Raw genomic sequence first — 23,886 nt, forward strand, 5'->3', positions numbered from 1 at the left:
GCAGCCCAGCCCCTGCAGGAATTGCTGGAAAATGGAATTTTTGGGTACCTTGAAGTCGAGGCTGTTCAGGCTGACGACGTCATCGTCCTTCTCCCGGCGCTTCCTCTTCTGCAAGAAATTTGGGTTTGGGGTCAGAGTGGATTTGGGGTCAGAAAGGAAACTCAGGTGGGTTTTTGGGGTCAGAAATGAAACTGAAGTGGATTTTTGGGGTCAGAAATGGAACCCAATTGGATTTGGGGTCAGAAATGAAACTGAGGTGGATTTTTGGGGTCAGAATTGAAACTGAGGTGGATTTTTGGGATCAGAAATGGAACTGAGGTGGGTTTGGGGTCAGAAATGGAACTCAGGTGGGTTTTTAGGGTCAGAAATGAGACTCAGGTGGATTTTTGGGATCAGAAATGAAACCCAATTGGGTTTGGGGTCAGAAATGTAACTGAGGTGGATTTTTGGGGTCAGAAATGAAACTCAATTGGTTTTGGGGTCAGAAATGAGACTGAAGTGGACTTTTGGGGTCAGAAAGGAAACTCTATTGGATTTGGGGTCAGAAATTAGACTCAGGTAGGTTTGGGGTCAGAAATGAAACCCAGTTGGATTTGGGGTCAGAAATGAAACTGAGATGGGTTTTTGGGGTCAGAAATGAGACTCAGGTGGATTTTTGGGATCAGAAATGAAATTCAGGTGGGTTTTTGGGGTCAGAAGTGAAACCCAATTGGATTCATGAGAAATGGAACTCTGGTGGATTTGGGGTCAGCAATGAGACTGAGGTGGATTTTTGGGGTCAGAAATGGAACTAAATTGGATTTGGGGTCAGAAATGAGACTCAGGTGGATTTTTGGGATCAGAAATGGAACTTGATTGGGTTTGGGGTCAGAAGTGAAACTCAGGTGGGTTTGGGGTCAGAAATGGAACTGAGGTGGATTTGGGGTCAGAAATGGAACTCTGGATTTGGGGTCAGAAATGGAACTCAGGTGGGTTTTTGGGGTCAGAAATGACACTCAGGTGGGTTTTTGGGGTCAGAAATGAGACTGAAGTGGATTTTTGGGGTCAGAAATGGAACTGAGGTGGATTTGGGGTCAGAAATGGAACTGAGGTGGATTTGGGGTCAGAAATGAGACTGAGGTGGATTTTTGGGGTCAGAAATGAAACCAAATTGGGTTTGGGGTCAGAAATGTAACTGAGGTGAATTTGGGGTCAGAAATGAAACTGAGGTGGATTTTTGGGGTCAGAAATGAAACTGAGGTGGATTTTTGGGGTCAGAAGTGAAACTGAGGTGGATTTTTGGGGTCAGAAGTGAAACTGAGGTGGATTTTTGGGGTCAGAAGTGAAACTGAGGTGGATTTTTGGGGTCAGAAGTGAAACTCGATTGGATTTGGGGTCAGAAGTGAAACTGAGGTGGGTTTGGGGTCAGAAATGAGACTGAAGTGGATTTTTGGGGTCAGAAATGGAACTGAGGTGGATTTGGGGTCAGAAATGAACCCCAGGTGGGTTTGGGGGCAGGAATGAAATCCAACTGGGTTTGGGGTCAGAAATGAGACTGAGGTGGATTTTTGGGATCAGAAATGAAATTCAGGTGGGTTTTTGGGGTCAGAAGTGAAACCCAATTGGATTCATGAGAAATGGAACTCTGGTGGATTTGGGGTCAGGAATGAGACTGAGGTGGGTTTGGGGTCAGGAATGGAACTGAGATGGGTTTTTGGGGTCAGAAATGAGACTGAGGTGGATTTGGGGTCAGAAATGGAACCCAATTGGATTTGGGGTCAGGAATGAAACTCTATTGGATTTTTGGAGTCAGAAATGAGACTGAAGTGGATTTTTGGGGTCAGAAATGAAACCCAATTGGATTTGGGGTCAGAAATGAAACCCAATTGGATTTTTGGGGTCAGAAATGAAATTCAGGTGGATTTGGGGTCAGAAATGGAACTCAGGTGGACTTTTGGGGTCAGAAATGAGACTGAGGTGGGTTTTTGGGGTCAGAAATGTAACCCAGGTGAATTTGGGGACAGTAATGGAACTGAGGTGGATTTGGGGTCAGAAATTAAACTCTTTTGGGGTCAGAAATGACAGTCAGGTTGATTTGGGGTCAGAAATGAAACTCTGGATTTGGGGTCAGAAATGGAACTGAGGTGGATTTTTGGGGTCAGAAATGAAACCCAATTGTTTTTGGGGTCAGAAATGGAACTCTGGATTTGGGGTCAGAAATGAGACTCAGGTGGGTTTTTGGGGTCAGAAATGGAACTCAGGTGGATTTTTGGGGTCAGAAATGAAAGTCAGGTGGATTTGGGGTCAGAAATGAAACCCAATTGGTTTTGGGGTCAGAAATGCAATTTGGAGCAAAGCAAGCTGGAGAGATTTCCTTTCTTTGCTTCCCCAACCAAATGTAGGAAGTTACTAAAATTCAGCAAAATTCAAATTTTGGGGTATTTTTTTCCATTTTTTTCCCAAACCACAAGGGATTGTAATTCCTTCCAGAATTCCTAAAGATTCCAGAGGGAAATCTTTCCCTGTTTCCTCCAGGGCTTGGATAATAAGGGATGGAAAAAATAAAAAAATAGGAGAAAACAAGAAATAAGAGCAAAAACTTCCTCTGGGGAGCAAAATAAAATAGAGATTTTTGCATGGAAGGGATGCAAAAAATTTTATCTAATTTTAATATTTTATATAATATATATTTATAATATATAGTTTTATATAATTTTATATAATTTTAGTATAATTTAAATATAATTTTAATATAAGTTTAGTATAATTTCAACATAATTTCAGTATATTTTTGTATAATTTTAATATAATTTAATATAATTTTAATATAATTTAGTATAATTTAAATCTAATTTGAATCTAATTTTAGTATAATTTTAATATAAATTTTTCCATTTATTCTTCATTTTATAGAATTTTTTTTTAATACTCCCACACCTTGTGGAAATTGCTCTGCCATAGCTAAACCACCTCAGAAAATAAGGAATTTAACACAAAAAAAGGCAAATCCAGAATCTCCTGGTGCAAAAAGGAGCTCCTGGAGCATCTCAGAGCTGTCCAGAGGAATCTGCTGATTTTCCTTCTCCCCAGAGGAAGTTGCACATCTGGAATTTCCTTTTCCAGCTGTTCTCACTCACCAGGGTGAAATCCCAGCTGGGCCCTGGGGTCAGGAAGGTGAAGGAGCTGCCTCGCCTCAGGGGGTAGCTGTCAGCAGAAAAATGGATTATTGAGGTGAAGAATTCCTCTTTTTGGGGTTAATAATTCTTGTTTATTAGGGGAAATAATTCCTGTTATTAAGGGAAAGAATTCCTCTTTATTGAGGGAAAAAAATCCTGTTATTCAGGGAAATAATTCCTCTTTTTTGGGGTTAATAATTCTTGTTTATCAAGGGAAATAATTCCTCTTTTTTGGGGTTAATAATTCTTGTTTATTAAGGGAAATAATTCCTGTTATTAAGGGAAATAATTCCTGTTATTAAGGGAAATAATTCCTCTTTTTTGGGGTTAATAATTCTTGTTTATTAAGGGAAATAATTCCTCTTTTTTGGGGTTAATAATTCTTGTTTATTAAGGGAAATAATTTCTGTTATTGAGGTTAATAATTCCTCTTTTTGGGGTTAGTAATTCTTGTTTATTAGGGTAAATAATTTCTGTTATTAAGGGAAATAATTCCTCTTTTTTGGGGTTAATAATTTTTGTTTATTAGGGGAAATAATTCCTGTTATTAAGGGAAATAATTCCTGTTAATAAGGGAAATAATTCCTCTTTTTTGGGGTTAATAATTCTTGTTTATTAAGGGAAATAATTCCTGTTATGAAGGGAAATAATTCTTGTTTATTGAGGTAAATAATTCCTGTTTATTGAGGTAAATAATTCTTGTTTATCAAGGGAAATAATTCCTGTTATGAAGGGAAGTAATTCCTGTTTATTGAGGGAAAAAATTCCTGTTATGAAGGGAAATAATTCTTGTTTATTGAGGTAAATAATTCCTGTTATTAAGGGAAAAAATCCTGTTATTAAGGGAAATAATTCCTGTTTATTGAGGGAAATAATTCTTGTTTATTAAGGGAAATAACTCCTGTTTATTGAGGTAAATAATTCTTATTAGGGTAAATAATTTCTGTTATTAAGGGAAATAATTCCTGTTATTAAGGGAAATAATTCCTCTTTTTTTGGGGTTAATAATTCTTGTTTATTAAGGGAAATAATTTCTGCTATTAAGGGAAATAATTCCTCTTTTTTGGGGTTAACATTTCTTGTTTATTAAGGGAAATAATTCCTGTTATGAAGGGAAATAATTCCTGTTTATTGAGGGAAAAAATCCTGTTATTCAGGGAAATAATTCCTCTTTTTGGGGTTAGTAATTCTTGTTTATTAAGGGAAATAATTTCTGTTATTGAGGTTAATAATTCCTCTTTTTGGGGTTAGTAATTCTTGTTTATTAGGGTAAATAATTTCTGTTATTAAGGGAAATAATTCCTCTTTTTTGGGGTTAATAATTCTTGTTTATTAGGGGAAATAATTCCTGTTATGAGGGGAAATAATTCCTGTTTATTGAGGTAAATAATTCTTGTTTATTAAGGGAAATAATTCCTGTTATGAAGGGAAGTAATTCCTGTTTATTGAGGGAAAAAATTCCTGTTATCAAGGGAAATAATTCCTGTTATTAAGGGAAATAATTCCTGTTTATTGAGCTAAATAATTCCTGTTATTAAGGGAAATAATTCCTGTTTATTGATGTAAATAATTCTTATTAGGGTAAATAATTTCTGTTATGAAGGGAAATAATTCAGGGAGATTTAGTTTTCCAGTTATCCACGTGGATTGGAGAGGAATTTCTCCATCTCCAACCCCAGCAGCTGAACTTTGTCCCTTGGTGACTCAGTTCAGTGAGAAAAGTCCTTCATCCTTCCCAGCAAAGGGGTGGAATTTCGGAATTCAGAGGTTTCCTGCAATCCTCCAAGCCCAAAATCTGATTTTCTGCAGGAACAGAGGTTGTTCCAGCCTGGCTGTGCTTTCTCCTCATTCCTGCCAGGGTGAGCAGAGGGAGGAGAGGCTGGAGGGTTGGGATTGTTCAGCCTGGAGGAGCTTTGGGGTGAATTCATTGTGGGGTGACCTGGTAGGGGAGGGAGCTGCAGGAAAAATGGGGAGAGATTTTTGGACAAGAGCCCGGAGAGGCAGGCTGGGCGAGCTGGGACTACAACTCCCGGCAGGCTCCGCGCCGCCTCAGCGCGGCTCCCGACGGGCGCTCCGCCGCGGGGCACGATGGGAGTTGTAGTTCTGAGGTAAAACGGCGTTGCTGAGTTGCCTGTGGAGAGGAGCAGCGGGTAATTGAGTTTTTGGAGTTATTTTGCGACCCCAAAACGCCAGTTAGAGGCAGTTCCTCATGATTACACACCGAGTAATTATTCCGCGGTTCAAAATGATGATTATTCTCACGGAAAGGCTGGGAATGTTCCCTGGAGAAGGGAAGGATGCAGGGAGAGCTCAGAGCTCCTGCCAGGGCCTGAAGGAGCTCCAGGAGAGCTGCAGAGGGACTGGGGACAAGGCATGGAGGGACAGGACACAGGGAATGGCTTCCCAGTGCCAGAGGGCAGGGATGGATGGGATCTTGGGAATTAGGAATTCCTGGCTGGGATGGAATTCCCAGAGAAGCTGTGGCTGCCCCTGGATCCCTGGGATGGCCAAGGTCCCAAACTGGGATAGGGAAAGTCTCTCTGCCTATAGGATGAGATGAGCTTTAAGGTCCTTTCCAACCCAAACCCTTCTGTCACTCCATGGTTTCCTCTTCAATAAGAGGCAAAAGAGAAGAGGACAAAGTGGAGATGATGATGATGATGAAGATGATGCTGAGTTCCCATCCCAGCCCTGAGCTGCTCTTCTCTCCCTGCAAAGCCTTCCCAAAGCCCAGCAGAGTCTCCTCCCTGATCCCACGTGGATTCCATGCCTGGGATGACTCAGGATTGCCCAAAGGGACAGCTGAGCACAGATCTGAGCTGCTGCAGGGGAGTTCAAGATCATGGGTGGCCTGGAATAATCCTGGAATAATCCTGGAGGTTCATGGATGGTGGCCTGGAATAATCCTGGAATAATCCTGGAAGTTCATGGATGATGAGCTGGAATAATCTTGGAAGTTCATGGATGAGCTGGAATAATCCTGGAATAATCCTGGAATAATCCTGGAATAATCCTGGAAGTTCATGGATGATGATCTGGAATAATCCTGGAATAATCCTGGAAGTTCCTGGGTGAGCTGGAATAATCCTGGAATTTCGTGGATGATGACCTGGAATACTCCTGGAAGTTCGTGGATGGCCTGGAATAATCCTGGAAGTTCATGGATAACCACCTGGAATAATCCTGGAAGCTCATGGATGATGACCTGGAATAATCCTGGAAGTTCATGGATGGCCTGCAATAATCCTGGAATAATCCTGGAAGTTCCTGGATGATGACCGGGAATACTCCTGGAATACTCCTGGAATACTCCTGGAAGCTTTCCCTGCCCCAATCACCGTGAGGAGAAGCAGAGCTCTGCTCTGAGCGCTCAAAACACTCCATGATGGATTGAACCGAGCTCAGAACAGCCTGGCTGGAAGATTTTTTAGAGAGCAAAACAAAGTGTCCAGCTGGTGCCAGGAGCTCGTGGCTCTGCTCCCCGGGGAGCTGCGGTGGCTCTGCTGTGTCACTGTCACCCTCCCGGGCTCAGGCTGTGGCAGGTCACTTCCTAGGGAAGGATCAACAGGCAGTCTGTCTGTCTGTCTGTCTGGCTGCAGGCAGGATGAGCAGACAGACTCTCCCCTTATCTCGGGATAAGCAGAAAGTGCTAATTAGTGATGATTCATATTGCAGAGTCATTAAGGAGTTCAGGGTTAGGAAAGGTGATTAAAGCACAAAAATCAGTTTTGGGATGGAAAAGGTCGAGGGGAAAACAAATCCCTCGAAAGGTGATTAAAGCACAAAAATCAGTTTTGGGATGGAAAAGGTCGAGGGGAAAACAGATCGCTCGGAGCTCGGGGCAGGGAGGGGCAGCCTCGGTGAGGCTGCAGAGAGCAAAAGAACAAACATTTCTGTTTTGGTACCTTCTGCTTGCTTCCAGAAATGAATGTTCCAGGCTTCCTACCAGCCAGCCAGGACACTGCCAAGAGCAAAGCTTTCCAGAGGCTGTTCAAACACAGATTGCCATGCTGGGGATCCATATTTTAACCTTCAAAAAGAGAGAATTCCGGTTGTATTTTCCCATTTTGGTTTTTTGAGGGATCAGCCTGGTTTTGTTGCTTCTTGCCCACCTGAAGTCATAAACCCCAGGAAGGTTTCAGGAGCATGAAATCCACAAACTCAGGGCCTGTTTGCCATGAATAAATCCTCGAAAAAATGAAAGGGAAGCAAGGAAAACATTTCCAGGAGGAGCTTTGCTTCCAGTCAGAGGTTTGAGGCTTGGAAAAGCAAAAAGAGAGAGGCAGGAGAAGCCAAACCTGAACCCCAAACCTGTTTGGCAGCACAGCCCAGGAGGAGCTGTGGCCCCAATAATCTGAGCAGAGGAAGTTTGGCTCGTTAATAGATAAGGAATTGATAAAGGCAAACTGGATGGTTTGGCACTGAAACAGAGCAGGAAATGGTGATTGTTCCCCACCTTGCCTGGGTAAACAGCGAGGATCCTCCTGCCAGGAGCCTCTGGAGCAGCAGCAGCACTCAGCTCTTGGCCAAATTTGTCCTCAGAGCTTCACTGGGAGGTTGATGATTGACCTCAGAGCAAGAAATATCAAAATCTCGAAAGAAATCTCGAAAGAAAGCTTGAAATCTTACAGCTATTTGTCAAAAAAAGCAAATATTTCAGTCCAACGTGACGCTGTTGGTTTATTTTCATTGCTTGTCTTTGCCTGATGCAGGTGGGGTTTGTTTTGTGCGTTGATTTTTTAAGGAAGGAGGGGGGAAAAAAAAAGCCATAAATGAGATTTTGGGGTCGGCAGGAATGCAAAAGACACACAAAGGGTGTGCTGGGAGAGCTTCCATTAGTCAGAGGGTGAAGAGCTTCACTCAGCAGCTCAGAGAATTCCCATTAATGTCATTTTTCTGCCTTTTTCCTGTAAATCAGCACTGCCCAGTCAGCATCATTCGACAGCCTGTGCCTTTTTTTTTTTTCCCCCTTATTTTTGATGACTTCTCCAGGAAACTGTAGAAATGCTTTGATCTGGCAGGACTCTGAACTTTCTGAGAGTTCCAAAAGACATTCTTCAGGCTGGGCAGCAATTTTGTGTTTCCTTCCCCTCTGACTTCCAACCTCCTTTTATTTTATTTTTTTTTTTGGTGTGTGTTTTCAGAGCAAGATGTTCTCAAATACAAACCGGTTTTAAGGTGAACAGAACAGCAACAGGAACAGATTAAAATTAGGTTTTTTTTCCCCCCCAAACCATCAGGCTACACCAGTGAATCCTCCTTGGAATGACAAGAACAGGAAAGCTCCACAAAGAGTCTTTTGAGTTTCAATTTAAAGCTTTTCTGCAGGGAAAGGAGGGGGAAAAAAAAAAAGGATTTTCAGCTTGCTGGAGTTGATATTTTTTGCAGAGGCCTCCCAAGCACTGGGCAAACAAAGCCTGGCTAGGAGCACTCAGGCTGGGCTTGTCACGCTGCTTTATCTTGAAAAGCTGCAGGGGAAAAGCTCTGCTGGAAGAAATCTCGATGGACAGACACTGGAAATATGGAAAAGTGAGATAAAAATATTCAATCTTTCAGTGGCTCAGGGGAAATGGGGATGGAAATGGTGAGGCCAGGCTGGAGGTGAAGCTGCCCAGGGGAAGTGGGATCCTTCCAGCACTAATTAAATGGGGAGCAAAGGAATGCTGGGTGGCTCTGTGGAAAAGTGGTTTGGAAAATTCCAATTTCGGGGTAATTCCAATTGAGGGATTCCAGCAGGCTCAGCTTTGCCACAGCCAAGCCATGAAAATGCAGGGAGGGAGCTGAGAACTCGCTGTACTTTTCAGCCACTCTGGAATTGCCATTATTTTGTTCTTTTCTGCTGGAACGAGCTCTGCCCCTCAGAGGAAGTGCCTCCAGACACTGTGAAATGGGAGAGAATCTCAGGTTTGGGTTTGGGTTGAGGAGGTTCAGCTCAGCCTGGCTGGGAACGGCGATTTTCTGATTTTCCTGGAGTGTTTGCTCCTGGCAGGGATTGGAATATTGCAGCTCCTGCTCTAGGCAGCAATCAGAACTCGAGATAAGCCCCAGGAGATAAACCAGGCGCTGATATCCTCAATAATCACCGTCCTGAGCTGCACCTTAACGGCTGAGGGGGCAGGGAGACCTTCCAGCACACATTTCCTTCTGAGCCAAACGTTTTCCATCCAGTTTGCCTTCACACTTCCCTCCCCAGTCTGCTCCAAGGGAATCCAAACTCCCTGTTAAGGCTGGTGATCAGAGCTTTTCCATAGCGAAAAAGATTTTTTCAGCAGGATACTCAAAGCTCCTCTTTCCCCTTCCCAATCTGCTCCAAAACTCCCTGTTGAGGCTGGAAGGCAAGGTTTGTCCATAGGGAAAAAGATCTTTTCAGTAGGACACTGAAACTCCTCTTTCCCATCCCAATGTGCTCTGAGTGAATCCAAACTCCCTGTTGAGGCTGGCAGGCAGAGCTTTTCCACAGGGGAAAAAGATCTTTTCAGTAGGACAATCCAAACCTCCCTGTTGAGGCTGGAAGGCAAGGTTTTTCCACAGGGGAAAAAAGATCTTTTCAGTAGGACACTCAAAGCTCCTCTCTCCCCATCCCAATGTGCTCCAAGTGAATCCAAATTCCCTGTTGAGGCTGGAAGGCAGAGCTTTTCCATGGGAAAAAGATCTTTTCAGTAGGACACTCAGAGCTCCTCCTTCCCCATCCCAATCTGCTCCAAGGAAATCCAAAACTCCTTGTTGAGGCTGGAAGGCAGAGCTTTTCCATAGGGGAGAAAGATCTTTTCAGCAGGACACTCAAAACTCCTCTCTCCCATCCCAATCTGCTCTGAGTAAATCCAAACTCCCTGTTAAGGCTGGTGATCAGAGCTTTTCCACAGGGGAAAAAGATCTTTTCAGTAGGACAATCCAAAATTCCCTGTTGAGGCTGGAAGGCAAGGTTTTTCCATAGGGAAAAAGATCTTTTCAGTAGGACACTGAAAGCTCCTCTTTCCCCTTCCCAATCCCTTTCCAGCTGTTATCCCAATGTTTGTGTTTCCAGTGGTGCAGAGCAGCCCAGCAGGGCTGAGCAGTGCCATGGGGCAGGTGACAAAGGTCCTTTGTGGGATTGTTTGTGCAGGGAAGGAATTTATATCCCAAAGGGTATTCCAGGGAAGGAATTGATGTCCCAGGGGTTATTCCAGGGAAGGAATTGATGTCCCAGGGGTTATTCCAGGGAATGGATTGATGTCCCAAGGGACAATCCAGGGAAGGGATTGATGTCCCAGCTCCACAAACCTTGGCACAGGCAGCCACGTGAGGCTGAGCTGGGCAAACTCTGGTGAGTAATTCTGTGAGTAAAACAGCCCATCCCTAACTGCCATGGTGCACCAGAAACAGCCCAGAGAGCTGTGCTCCTGAGGAAACCCAGCACTGCTGCAGAGTCCATGGTTCCATGGCGAAGCTGAAGGACAGAAGCATCACTGAGTAAAGATTTTGGAAGGAGCTCAGAGCTCATCCAGTTCCAAATGACACCTTGCACTGTCCCAATTTGCTCCAAGCCCTGTCCAGCCTGGCTCTGGACATTCCAGGGATGAATATTCACAGCATCTGTTCCAGGGTCTCACAATGAAAGGATTTATTTCTAGTATTGAAGCTAAATTTGCCCTTTAATTTGTACCACTCACTCCTTGTTTTATCACCAACAGCATGAATCTCTTCATGGCAGTGGTGCCTCAGAGCATCCCAACATCACATCTGGCTCTATCCCTCTCCCCTCACTCCACATCTGGATCCATCTCTTTCCTCTCACCCCACATCTGGCTCCATCCCTCACCCCACATCTGGCTCCATCCTCTCCTCTCACCCCACATCTGGATCCATCTCTCTCCTCTAACCCCACATCTGGCTCCATCCTCTCCCCTCTCCCCACACCTGCCTCCACCCACACTTTTCTCTGCAGTATGACAGCACCTCCTCTCCTCCCCACCCAGGCAGAGACTCCTCGAGCAGGTAAGAGGATCAGGCAATAATCCATCCCTGGAGAGAGGCAAACTTTCCCCTTCATTCCAGCGAAACGAAAGCTGCTGACAGCAGCAGGAGCATCATCTGCTCCGTGAGTAAGCACGTTGGGAGGCTCTGCCCACTCCGGAGCTGATTGTGCTCTCCAGGCTGTGATGCAAACGCTGAGCAGGAGGAGGAGGAGGAGGAGGAGGATTAGGAGGACTGGAGGAAGGAGCAGAGCAGCTGCTGACACAATATTTGTCCTCTCCTCTCCTCTCCTGGCTGTGATGCAAACGCTGAGGAGCAGGAGGAGGAGGAGAGCTGGAGGAAGGAGCAGAGCAGCTGCTGACACAATATTTCTCCTCTCCTCTCCTCTCCTCTCCTCTCCTCTCCTCTCCTCTCCTCTCCTCTCCTCTCCAGGCTGTGATGCAAACGCTGAGGAGCACCAGGAGGAGGAGGAGGGCAGGACAAAGGAGCAGAGCAGCTGCTGACACAATATTTGCTCCTCAGCAGCCACTCGAGGGCTGTGCTGCTGCAGGAGCAGCCTGGCACAGGATGGAGAGGCCAGGATGGAGAGGCCAGGATGGAGGGCTCAGGATGGAGGGCTCAGGATGGAGAGCCAGGATGGAGAGCCAGGATGGAGAGCCCAGGATGGAGGGCAGGATGGAGAGCCCAGGATGGAGGGCAGGATGGAGAGCCCAGGATGATGGAGAGCCCAGGATGATGGAGAGCCCAGGATGATGGAGAGCACAGGATGATGGAGAGCCCAGGATGATGGAGAGCCCAGGATGATGGAGAGCACAGGATGATGGAGAGCCAGGATGGAGAGCCCAGGATGGAGAGCACAGGATGATGGAGAGCCCAGGATGGAGAGCACAGGATGATGGAGAGCCAGGATGGAGAGCCCAGGATGGAGAGGCCAGGATGATGGAGAGCCCAGGATGATGGAGAGCCCAGGATAGAGGGCACAGGATGGAGAGCCCAGGATGGAGAGTCAGGATGGTGAGTCAGGCTGGAGAGCCCAGGATGATGGAGAGCCCAGGATGATGGAGAGCCCAGGATGATGGAGAGCCCAGGATGATGGAGAGCACAGGATGATGGAGAGCCCAGGATGATGGAGAGCACAGGATGATGGAGGGCCCAGGATGGAGAGCCCAGGATGGAGGGCAGGATAGAGGGCCCAGGCTGGAGAGCCCAGGATGATGGAGAGCCCAGGATGGAGAAGAGCCCAGGATGATGGAGAGCCCAGGATGATGGAGAGCCCAGGATGGAGGGCCCAGGATGATGGAAAGCCCAGGATGATGGAGAGCCCAGGACGCCCCTGAGCTCCCCAAACCCCAATTTGGGTGCAGCAGGCCCTTGTCAGTCAGCTCTGAACGAGCTAATCCTCATCACCAAACCCCAGCAGCAGCAATCAAACATGCCAAAGCTCAGCTCCCTTCCCAGCCTGGGCTGATCCCATCTGTCACCCCGGCTGGGAAAAGCCACCCAGGCTGCCCTGTCACTCCTGCAGGGACAGTGACACCTCCAGCCTGGCATCTGAGGCACCTCTCCTGCTGCAGGGCTGTAAGGGAACCCGGAGGGAGGCTCTGATTTAAGCAATCAGCTCGGAGGTGAAATGAATCTCTGAAATTTCCAGACAGAACGTTCACAAAGCCATTTTTGCCTCTGTCACTCGTGTCACCCTAGCTGCAGGTACTTGGGAAGGCTTAGAATAAAGGCTGACTGAAGATTGCTAGAAATAGTTGTGCAGCAATTTTGGTCCCAAGGTCAGCAGGGACTTGTGTGGTGCAGAAAAAGCAGCAGCAGCAGCACGAAACTAATTAAAAAATAAAATAAAAAAGAAATTAAATTAATTAAAATTAATTATTTTTAACTAATCAAAAATAAAAATAAAAGAGAAAATGGCACAGAGGAAGGTTTAGGAATCTGGAGTGGATCCAGGGAGGAAAGAGAAAGGAAGCAAATGTTGTGAACAGAAATCCCTCCAGGAAAGCACTGCTGTCCCTCATTTCTTTGGAGTTTCTTTTTGAAAACTTTTTGAGTTTCTCTTTGAAACTTTTCTTCATTTCTTTTGAGCTTGGAGGCTGCAGATCTCTGGATTTTGTTTTCATGCAGCATTTTTTTCAGCCTTGATTTGGAGAGGAGGAATCTTCTGGGGTTTTCATGGAGCAAAGTGAAGCTCTCAGGATGCTTTCTGACCCTTTCAGATTAACTCCACCAGATTTCCCTCCATTCCCACAAAACCATGTGAAGTTTGAATTTTCCCACCATTTCCAGCAGAAGGCAGTGAGTTCAGCTGCAACCAGTGGGATTTCAACCTCCCCAAAGTCACCCCAGTGATCCCTATTTTGGGAATTCCCTGGGGACAGAGGGCTGGCCAGAGGAATTCCAAAGTGCCCAAAAATCCCTGGGAGAGAGAGCTGGAGAGCTCTGCCAGCCCAGGGAGAGCAACCTGCTATTTTGGGGTCTGCTGGGAAGCAAGCTTGGAGCAATAAATATCAGCAGTTATCACCAGAGAACCCTCAGGAAAACATCCACTGAGTGCTGAGAGAGACAAACTTTCCCTTTTTTCACTGGGAGTTGAAATAAGAATTTGAAATAAACTCCAGGCAGCTCTGCAGAAGCCATAAAATGCAGTGGGGTGGAGGTGGGGGAGAGAAAATTCCTTTTTTTCCTGCAGGGTTCAGGGGTGGGAACACCCCAAAGGAAGGAATCTGCTCTGGGTGTAAAGTCCAGGTGGGATCAAAAATAAAAAGTGTGAAAAATGGAGTTTTAGTTTTTAGTTAGAGTTAAAGAAGTTTCATAAAGGACCATAGGGGATAAAGACAATAAAGGAAATGAACAGTGCTTGGCTCTTAGCTGAAAGGACATTGGGATTATGGAGCACATTTTATATATAGGTTATATATAAAATTTATTTATTATAATTTTATTATTTATTACAAAATTTTATATATAGGTTATATAAAATTTATATATATATAATATATATATAATTTATATATATAACTGTTATTTAATGTGTATTTATAGACAATTATGTCTATTTAAACATTTTTTAAAATGAGTTTGTATGTTCTAGGAACTTCTTAGCATGGCTCTGGTTTTGAGCCATTTTTTTAGAGCATGTGTGGGTTTTTTTTGGTGTATTTTTGTGTATTTTTTGTCTATTTTTGGGGTTTTTTTGTGGTTTTAGTAGGTGACAGTTGCTGATAGAAATGTCAGTGGCAGATTTTTGTCACTTTTGCTTTTTGTTATTTAATCTCTTATTTTATCTGTTATTTAATTAAGTAGTTGGTTTAATTATTGTAAATTCACTCTAAGTGTTCTAAACCAACTATATTAGCTGTTTCACCACTATATCTAAGTTAGTTGCAAAGAAAAATGAAGCTTTTAGTTATTATTTTATCTTTGTAGCAAAGTTACAATTATCATTACAATTAACATTAATGTAAGAATTAATACATTTTGATATTAGCAAAAAGTAATTTTATCAGTATAATTTATATTTATCACAAAGACAGATTGGAAAAAGCCTTGGGAGAAGAGATATCAAAGCTGAAAATTTAAAAAGTGGGACAGAGCAGGGAAAAAAGCCTCAGAAATGTCAATTTTGTCCCATTTAGCACCCAAATCATCACTGGGAGTGTGAAAAACTCCCCAAAAAATTGGGGAAATTCACCTCCAAGCTATTAAAAACTGCTGGCCAGGCTGAGGGGGATTAACACTTATCCCACAGGAGAGAAAAAAAAAGAAAATAAATAAAGAAAAAGGGGGCCAGGGGTAGGTCTGGGCAGCAGAAACAGTCTGGAGCTGGGAGAAAAGGAGAAAAGGAGACAAAAAATAACGAGAAAAGGCAGGAAATGGCTGCAGGGTGGAGCTGGGGAGTTCTGCAATGTCTCTAGGATTTCAGGGGGAAATGGAAGAGCAGCAGCACCGAGTGACTTCATCTTGGAAATATTTCCACATTTCAAGGAGCCCAAGGTGTACTTTGCTCTCGCTAATGAGTTTGTTGAATGCTTTTACTTTTCCCTTTCATTCTTGCCCTGCTGAATGGGCAAAAAGTAAATCTATTTGGAGCTGATAGGGCAGGCAGGGCTGGGATCAAACCCAGCAGGTCAGGAGATGTTTGCAGGGCTGGAAATGTTTGATTTTTTCGTGACTTTTCAATGATTTCATAGCCATTTAAGGCACTCCTGCACACCTCATGCTCAGCTGGATAACTGTTCCCTTTCTTCAGGCTGATTTCACCTTCAATCACCTCATTCCTGCTGGAGTTTGGAGGTTGCAGATTGCTGGATTTCGTTTTTTATGCAGTATTTCAGCTTTGAATTTTGGGAGAGCTTCAGCCCAAGCTGTTCCAAAGAACTGGAAACTGTCTGACCTAACCCTGCAGTCACAGAACCCCAAAATAAATGGGTTTTTTTAGCCCTCCCTGCTCATCTGTGTGTGTTTGGATACCTCCTGATGTTCCTGTTGAGATCTTCCTGCTGGGAAAGCTAGAGAGGAAGATCAGAGATTTGGTTCAAATACTGGATGAGATTTCCCAGCTGGAAAATCCCTTCCTGCTCCTAACCTGACCAATCTGGATGGTGTAGGGATCAGGTCAGAATCAGGTTTGAACCCAAATTCTCCTTGTGAGGATGAAAATCTTGACTATTATTTAGTTTTCTGCCCTTGGAGGTTTTAGAGGCAGGAGGGATGGAGACATGAAAACCCTGCAAGAAGGAAAAAAAAGCCTGAGACTCAGACAAAACAAGAGGGAAGGATTAAGAAATGCAGGAAAAGGCAGTTAGTGCTGCAGACGAGGAACTGCTGCCTCCAGGGAGAGTTTTACAGAGCCTGGCAGGGAAAAGCAGCTCAGGGGCCAAGGCAGACAGAGAAAACATGAGGAGAAAAAAAGGAGAGTTCAAAGCCTCTCATCTCTTTCCAAGCAGAAGTATAAATACACCTGAAGTTGGTTTGAATCGGGGAGGAATCAAGGAGTTTTAATAAAAGCTTCAGAGTGATTTCCAGTTGTTACAACAAACAAACAAACCACCCACATGCAAAATAGATCTCCCAGGGCAGGGGAAAAGAGCAGATTTTTTAATATTTTTTTTTTAAGAGAGGAGAAAGTCTGCTAGAAAGTCTGCACAGGAAAGCCACTATTAAATCTCCCTCAGCCCAGCCAGTGGTTATTCACGTTCAGGAGAACATTCCTGGACAGTTAGTAGGAAAATGAGTCTGTCTGTTGTAAAGATTATCCCCCAAACCATTCCTGACACACAGCAATGGGTTCGGGCTGCAGAACGAGCTCAAAGCTCCCCCTGATGTGGAGGAGCGACAGTGCAGCAGTGTAAGGAGAGAATCGCTGGGAAATCACAGGGAATGATGCAAAAACCCGAGGGGAGAGCCATCAATCAGCTGAACACAAAAGCGTACATGTGTCAGGCTGGTTGGGCAAACAGGGTGTGATTTCGGTGATAAAACCATTGCTGGGATCTCAGCTGTAGTCAACAAAGTCCTTGTCCTGATCCTAATTCCCCTCGTTGTCACCTCCTGGGGACACCGATGGCAGCTGTGGCCACCATTGAGGGGGTGGCACAGCTTGGGCTGGGCTGGGATTTGGGAATTTTGCTGGAAATCAGCACTTGGGTTTGGTTTGGAGCTGCGGTTGGGCTGAGTTTGGGAGTTTACCCTCTGGGATACAGAAATGTCCAGGGAATTCAGAAATGTCCAAGGAATACTTCAATAACCAAGGAATTCAGCAATATCCAAGGAATTCAGCAATAACTAACCAAGGAATACAGTGATATCCAAGGAAAACTGCAATGTCTAAGGAATTCAGCAATATCCAAGGATTTCAGTATTATCCAAGGAACACAGCAATATCCAAGGAATTCAGCAATGTCCAAGGAATACTGCAATATCCAAGGAATACAGCAATATCCAAAGAATATAGCAACAACTAACCAAGGAATACAGAAATATCCAAGGAATACAGAAATGTCCAGAGAATACAGAAATGTCCAGAGAATACAAAAATGTCCAAGGAATACAGAAATAACTAGCCAGTGAATACTGCAATAACTAACCGAGGAATTCAGCAATATCCAAGGAATACAGTGATACCCAAGGAATACTGCAATAACTAACCAAGAAATACAGAAATATCCAAGGAATACAGTGATATCCATGGAATACAGTGATATCCAAGGAATATAGTAATATCCAAGGAACACTGCAATATCCAAGAAATACTGCAATAACTAACCAAGGAATACAGCAATATCCAAGGAATACAACAATAACTAATCAAGGAATACAGAAATAACCAAGGAATTCAGCAATATCCAAGGAATTCAGCAATATCCAAGGAATACAGAAATGTCTAAGGAATACAGCAATATCCAAGGAATACAGCAATATCCAAGGAATACTGCAATGTCCAAAGAACACTGCAATAACTAACCAAGGAATTCAGGAATATCCAAGGAATTCAGGAATATCCAAGGAATACTGCAATATCCACTGCAATATCCAAGGAATTCAGCAATATTCAAGGAATACTTCAATACCCAAGGAATACTTCAGTACCCAAGGAATACAGAAATATCCAAGGAATTCAGCAACATCCAAGCAATACAGCAATATCCAAGGAATACAGAAATGTCCAAGGAATTCAGCAATATCCAAGGAATACAGTGATAACTAACCAAGGAACTCTGCAATATCCAAGGAATACAGCAATGTCCAAGGAATATAGCAATAACTAACCAAGGAATACAGCAATATCCAAGGAATACAGAAATATCCAAAGAATACTGCAATAACTAGCCGAGGAATTCAGCAATAACCAAGGATTTCAGTAATATCCAAGGAATACAGCAACATCCAAGGAATTCAGCAATAACTAACCAAGAAATACAGAAATATCCAAGGAATTCAGCAATATCCAAGGAATACTGCAATAACTAACTAAGGAATACTGCAATATCAAAGGAACACAGAGATGCCCAAGGAATTCAGTGATATCCAAGGAATACAGAAATGTCCAAGGAATACAGCAATATCCAAGGAATACTCCAATAACTAACCAAGGAATTCAGCAATATCCAAGGAATACTGCAATATCCACAGCAATATCCAAGGAATACTGCACTATCCAAGGAATTCAGCACTATCCAAGGAATTCAGCAATATCCAAGGAATTCAGCAATATCCAAGGCAGCTGCTGCCAGGATCACCGTGCAAAGTGCAAGGTCACACAGAATGAACATTAATATCACTTGGGAAGGAATTGGACTGTGAATCATTAATTAATTAACACTTCACAGTGCTCTGTGTCTTCCAAACCAGAACGGAATGGGTTGGGTTGGAAGGGATCTTGAAGGTTCCTCCAGTGTCACCTCCTGCCATCATCCCAGTGATCCAAATCCCACTATCCCAGTTTGCTCCAAGCCCTGTCCAGCCTGGCTTTGGACATTCTGGAGATCCAGGGGCAGCACAGCTGCTCTGGGCAAAGGGAAGAGGAGCTGAAGAAATTCATGATCACAATTGGCATGAAAAAATTGTGATTTTTTCATCCCCCAGGACTGAAATCACTGGAAAACTCCTTTTGTGGATTTTTAACCTGAGCCAGGCAGTGTAAGTGATCCTTCTCCCCGAGCCAGCCATGGAGCAATTCCAAAATCTGCCGAGCTTTCTGGCTGTGTGGGAGGGCAATCAGCTTAATTGCACTAATTTATGGAATCAGCCCTGTGGTGTGTGTGTGAAGCTGGGGATGAAGGGATGCTGAGCTCTCAGGAAGCTCCCAGGCAGCTTTGCAGAGGAGCTTTCAGGTGCAGAGGCAGCTGAGGAACACTCCCAGCCCACCCAGGTGCTGAGAGCTGCAGCAGCCTGAGCACCTTCACCTGCTTGGATCCCCTCAGATATTTTATTTTTTTCCCTTTTTTCCCTCCCCGGGTCACCCTGGGGTTGGGAAGGTTGAGGGAAGGGCCGTGGGCAGCACGGAGGGATGTTTAAAAGCAGGTTGGATGGGGATTGGAGCAAGCTGGGATGGTGGGAAGTGGAATTCCAGCTTTCCCTGCCCGTGGTGAAGGTGGGATGAGATGAGTTTGAGGTGATTTCCAACCCAAATCCTTCTAAATGTGAATGAAAAGGAAGAAAAGTCAACTTGGAGTGTTCAAGGAATTATTTCCTTTCAGCTGTGGTGGGTAAGAAACCATTTGACTCAGTAAAATGAAATTAATCCCAAATTAATTAGTCCTTGCCCATATTAAAGGTGGAATGAGATGAGTTTAAGGTAATTTCCAACTCAAACTCTTCTGTGATTCTCTAAATATTAATTTAAAAGAAAAAAAAATCAACTTGGAGTATTCAAGGAATTCTTTCCTTTCACCTGTGGTGGGTAAGCAACCATTTGACTCAGTAAAATGAAATTTATCCCAAATTAATTAGTCCCTGCCCATATTAAAGATGGAATGAAATGAGTTTAAGGTAATTTCCAACCCAAATCCTTCTGGGATTCTCTAAATATTAAAGGAAAAAAAAATCACCTTGGAGTATTTAAGGAATTCTTTCCTTTCACCTTTGGTGGGTAAGCAACCATTTGACTCAATAAAATGAAATTAATCCCAAAGTGACCCAAGTGGTGAATTTATTTTATATACTAAGTTAAAAGCAGGAGCGAAATACAGACACGAGTTGTGTCCTGGAGAGGCAAAACTCTGATTTTCAGTGCAGTGGTGACACCTAGAGGGGAAGGAATTCTCTGCCTGCTTGGGAATAAAAGGAATTGTGAAGTGTAAACCAGAGGTGGCTCTGCAGTGCTTTAGTTGGAATGAGGAGGGAAAAAAGAGCTTGAAATTCAGACAGAATAAGAGGGAAGGATGAAGAAATGCAGGAAAACTAAAATAGAAAAAATTAAATTAAATTAAACTGAATTTAAAAATGCAGTTAGTGCAGCAGAGGAGGAGCTGCTGCCTCCAGGGAGGATTTGATGGAGCCTGGCAGGGAAAGGCAGGATTTATACATTTTATTTTTAATATTAAAATTGATATATTCCTGCTGAGGACACAGAGAGGAGAAAATTCTCCAGGAAAAAAGGGAGGGGAAAATCCTGAGGGATTCCAAAGGGGGTTGGGAGGTCTGTGAGTCCCAGAAACTCCTGCTGGGAATCAGTGGGATGCATGAAATATTAAATAATTAAATAAATAATGAAATGATGAAATGATGAAATAATGAAAGGATGAAAGGATGAAATGAAATAATGAAATATTCCAGGAATGACGCCCAGGAAAGGTGGATTTTTTTAAACCTTTCCCACCAAACCTCAACACTCAGAGCCTGCATCTCCATGTGGCTTTTTGGGGGATTTTTAAGTTTTTCTCTGTCAGTTTTTCACAGTGTTTCACAAAGTTGTTTAACTTTCACCTCAGCCACGGAGACCTCACTAGGAACCCAACCTGGTGCTGTTTGTTGGAAATCCCAAACCCAGCCTGGTTCTGTTTGAAATCCCAAACCCAACCTGGTGCTGTTTGTCTGAAATCCCAAACCCAACCTGGTGCTGTTTGAAATCCCAAATCTAACCTGGTTCTGTTTGTTGGAAATCCCAAACCCAGCCTGGTGCTGTTTGAAATCCCAAACCCAGCCTGGTGCTGTTTGTTTGAAATCCCAAACCCAACCTGGTGCAGTTTGAAATCCCAAACCCAACCTGGTGCAGTTTGAAATCCCAAACCCAACCTGGTTCTGTTTGTTTGAAATCCCAAACCCAACCTGGTGCTGTTTGTTTGAAATCCCAAACCCAACCTGGTGCTGTTTGTTTGAAATCCCAAATCCTGCCTGGTGCTGTTGGAAATCCCAAACCCAACCTGGTTCTGTTTGAAATCCCAAACCCAACCTGGTTCTGTCTGAAATCCCAAACCCAGCCTGGTGCAGTTTGTTTGAAATCCCAACTCTAACCTGGTGCAGTTTGTTTGAAATCCCAAACCCAACCTGGTGCTGTTTGTTTGAAATCCCAAATCTAACCTGGTGCTGTTTGAAATCCCAGATCCTGCCTGGTTCTGTTTGAAATCCCAAACCCAACCTGGTTCTGCTTGTCTGAAATCCCAAACCCAGCCTGGTGCTGTTAAAATCCCAAATCCTGCTAAAACCTGCAGGCAACTCTAGCTGCTGCTGTTCCTCCTCCTCCACAGGAGGATTTGCAATTCCAATATTTTTGGCTCAAAGCCTTTTTTTTGGTGTTTGTTGTTCAGTTTGGGTTTGCTTTGGCTTCAGCAAAATAAAGGAAAAGAATAAAGAAGAGCAGAGAAACACCCAAATGGGGCAGGGAGGGTTCTTGGGGGATTTGTACATTTATTTTATATTTTATTTATTTTGTATTTTATTTCTTTTATATTTTATTTATTTTATACTTTATTTCTTTTATATTTTATTTATTTTATACCTGTAGATCTATTTTATTCCTTTATATCTATGCTTGTAGATCTATTTGATTTTTATCTCTATTTTTAATTTATATCTTTATTTTCAGAGCTGAAATGCTTTTTTTTTTGAGAATTCCTTGACAAGCACAAGGTGAAATAAATCCCTTTTTCCACCTGGGATTAATCCAAAAATCAGAGCTGGAATGAGCTGGGCTTTTCCCTCCCTCCTAAAATTCCTGGGAGGGAATGAATTAAATTAATTAAATTAATTTAAAATTAATTAATTAAAAATTAATTTAAAATTAATTTAATTAATTTTTTTTGGGATTAAAGGTGTGGAGAAACCATGGAATGGTTTGTGTTTCTCACAGGAATCACAGATTTTAAAGAGATTTTAAATCATGGAGTTGTTTGTGTTTCTGCCAGGAATCACAGATTTTAAAGAGATTTAAATAATGGAATTATTTGTATTTCTCACAGGAATCACAGATTTTAAAGATTTTTTTAAACCATGGAATTGTTTGTATTTCTCACAGGAATCAGAGATTTTAAAGAGATTTTAAATAATTAAATTATTTGTATTTCTCACAGGAATCACAGATTTTAAAGAGGTTTTTTTTCCTGGGATTCCAGGTGTGGGTGGTGGTTTTTTTTGGTTTTGGTTTTTTTGTTTTTGTTTTTGGTGTTTTGGATTTTCTTCTGGGATTAAAGGTGTGGAGAAACCATGGAATTTTTGTTTTTGGTGTTTTGTTTTTTTGGTTGTTTGTATTTCTCCCAGGAATCACAGATTTTAAAGATTTTTTAAACCATGGAATTGTTTGTATTTCTCCCAGGAATCACAGATTTTAAAGAGATTTTTTTTCCTGGGATTCCAGAAAAACCATGGAATTCTTGGTGTTTCTCACAGAAATAACAGATTTTTTTCTTAAGCTCTGATATGTGCCAAGCTTGACCCACGTGGAAGCTGAATGTCCTTTTTCCCAATTTTAATTTTTAAAAAAAATTTAATTTTTAAAAAAATTTTTTCTAAATTTTAATTTTTTTAATTTTAAATTTTTAATTTTTTTTTTAATTCCACAATTCACAGCAATCCTGCCCTTCCTGCCAAAGCTAACCCTCCATGAAATTCATCTCCAAGGAGGAGGAAAAAGGCTGGAAATTGTCATTTCCTCCTCACCCTGTGGAAATCCCTCAGCTGATTTTACCACAAGTGACTTTTCCCCTCCTTGTTGTTGACCTGAGTGGATTTTGAGTTATTTTCCACACTCCCAGATGGTTAAATTCCAATTTTACAATTCCTTTTCCCCAGCAGGGAGATGAGCACAGGGCTGGGGTTGCTGGAGTTGAGGAGAAGATTAAACAAATAAATTCAGATTTTTGGCAAAGATAGATGGAGATTTTTCCTATTTTTGGCAGGAATAGATGATTTTCCATATTTTTGGCAGGAATGGATGGAGATTTTCCCTATTTTTGGCAGGGAGAGATGGAGATTTTCCCTATTTTTTCAAGGAGAGATGGAGATGATTGTCCCTATTTTTGGCAGAATAGATGGAGATTTTCCCTGTTTTCGGCAGGAATGGATGGAGATTTTCCCTATTTTTGGCAGAATAGATGGAGATTTTCCCTGTTTTCGGCAGGAATGGATGGAGATTTTCCCTATTTTTGGCAGAATAGATGGAGATTTTCCCTGTTTTCGGCAGGAATGGATGGAGATTTTCCCTATTTTTGGCAGAATAGATGGAGATTTTCCCTGTTTTCGGCAGGAATGGATGGAGATTTTCCCTATTTTTGGCAGAATAGATGGAGATTTTCCCTGTTTTCGGCAGGAATGGATGGAGATTTTCCCTATTTTTGGCAGAATAGATGGAGATTTTCCCTGTTTTCGGCAGGAATGGATGGAGATTTTCCCTATTTTTGGCAGAATAGATGGAGATTTTCCCTGTTTTCGGCAGGAATGGATGGAGATTTTCCCTATTTTTGGCAGAATAGATGGAGATTTTCCCTGTTTTCGGCAGGAATGGATGGAGATTTTCCCTATTTTTGGCAGGCAGAGATGGAGATTTTCCCTATTTTTGGCAGGCAGAGATGGAGATTTTCCCTGCAGCTAAACTCAGCACAAGCTTTTCCCTGAATATTATTCCACAGCAGAGGAAAATCACAAGATCACAGCTAAATCCACTCAGTTTTTTGGATAATTTCTTCCCAGTTGCTGGAATATTGTGGAATTCTTGTGCCAAGGAACAAAGGACACCAGGTGGGATTTAACCTTTAAAAATCAAATCAAGGTTTGTTTTTTTTTTAATATTCCTGAGGTATCAGTAGTCTTTTCCAATAAATTTGGGGCAAAAATTGGA

At 42.9% G+C, this 23,886-nt stretch overlaps 1 protein-coding gene across 1 annotated transcript in view; it reads right to left on the reverse strand.

Annotated features, from left to right (window-relative positions):
• The window catches only part of NET1 (neuroepithelial cell transforming 1), a 54,627-nt gene that overhangs the window by 24,741 nt on the left and 6,000 nt on the right, over positions 1-23,886 (reverse strand). The window contains exons 2-3 of the mRNA XM_085081895.1: positions 3,117-3,183; positions 49-108 (exon numbers count right to left, since the gene is read on the reverse strand). Coding sequence (XP_084938021.1) covers positions 49-108; positions 3,117-3,183 — 127 coding nt within the window. The remainder of the gene's footprint in view (positions 1-48; positions 109-3,116; positions 3,184-23,886) is intronic.

The sequence above is a fragment of the Lichenostomus cassidix genome, chromosome 1Aa (assembly GCF_008360975.1).
Source record: "Lichenostomus cassidix isolate B80296 chromosome 1Aa, HeHo_3.0, whole genome shotgun sequence".
In the NCBI taxonomy this organism is placed as follows: domain Eukaryota; kingdom Metazoa; phylum Chordata; class Aves; order Passeriformes; family Meliphagidae; genus Lichenostomus; species Lichenostomus cassidix.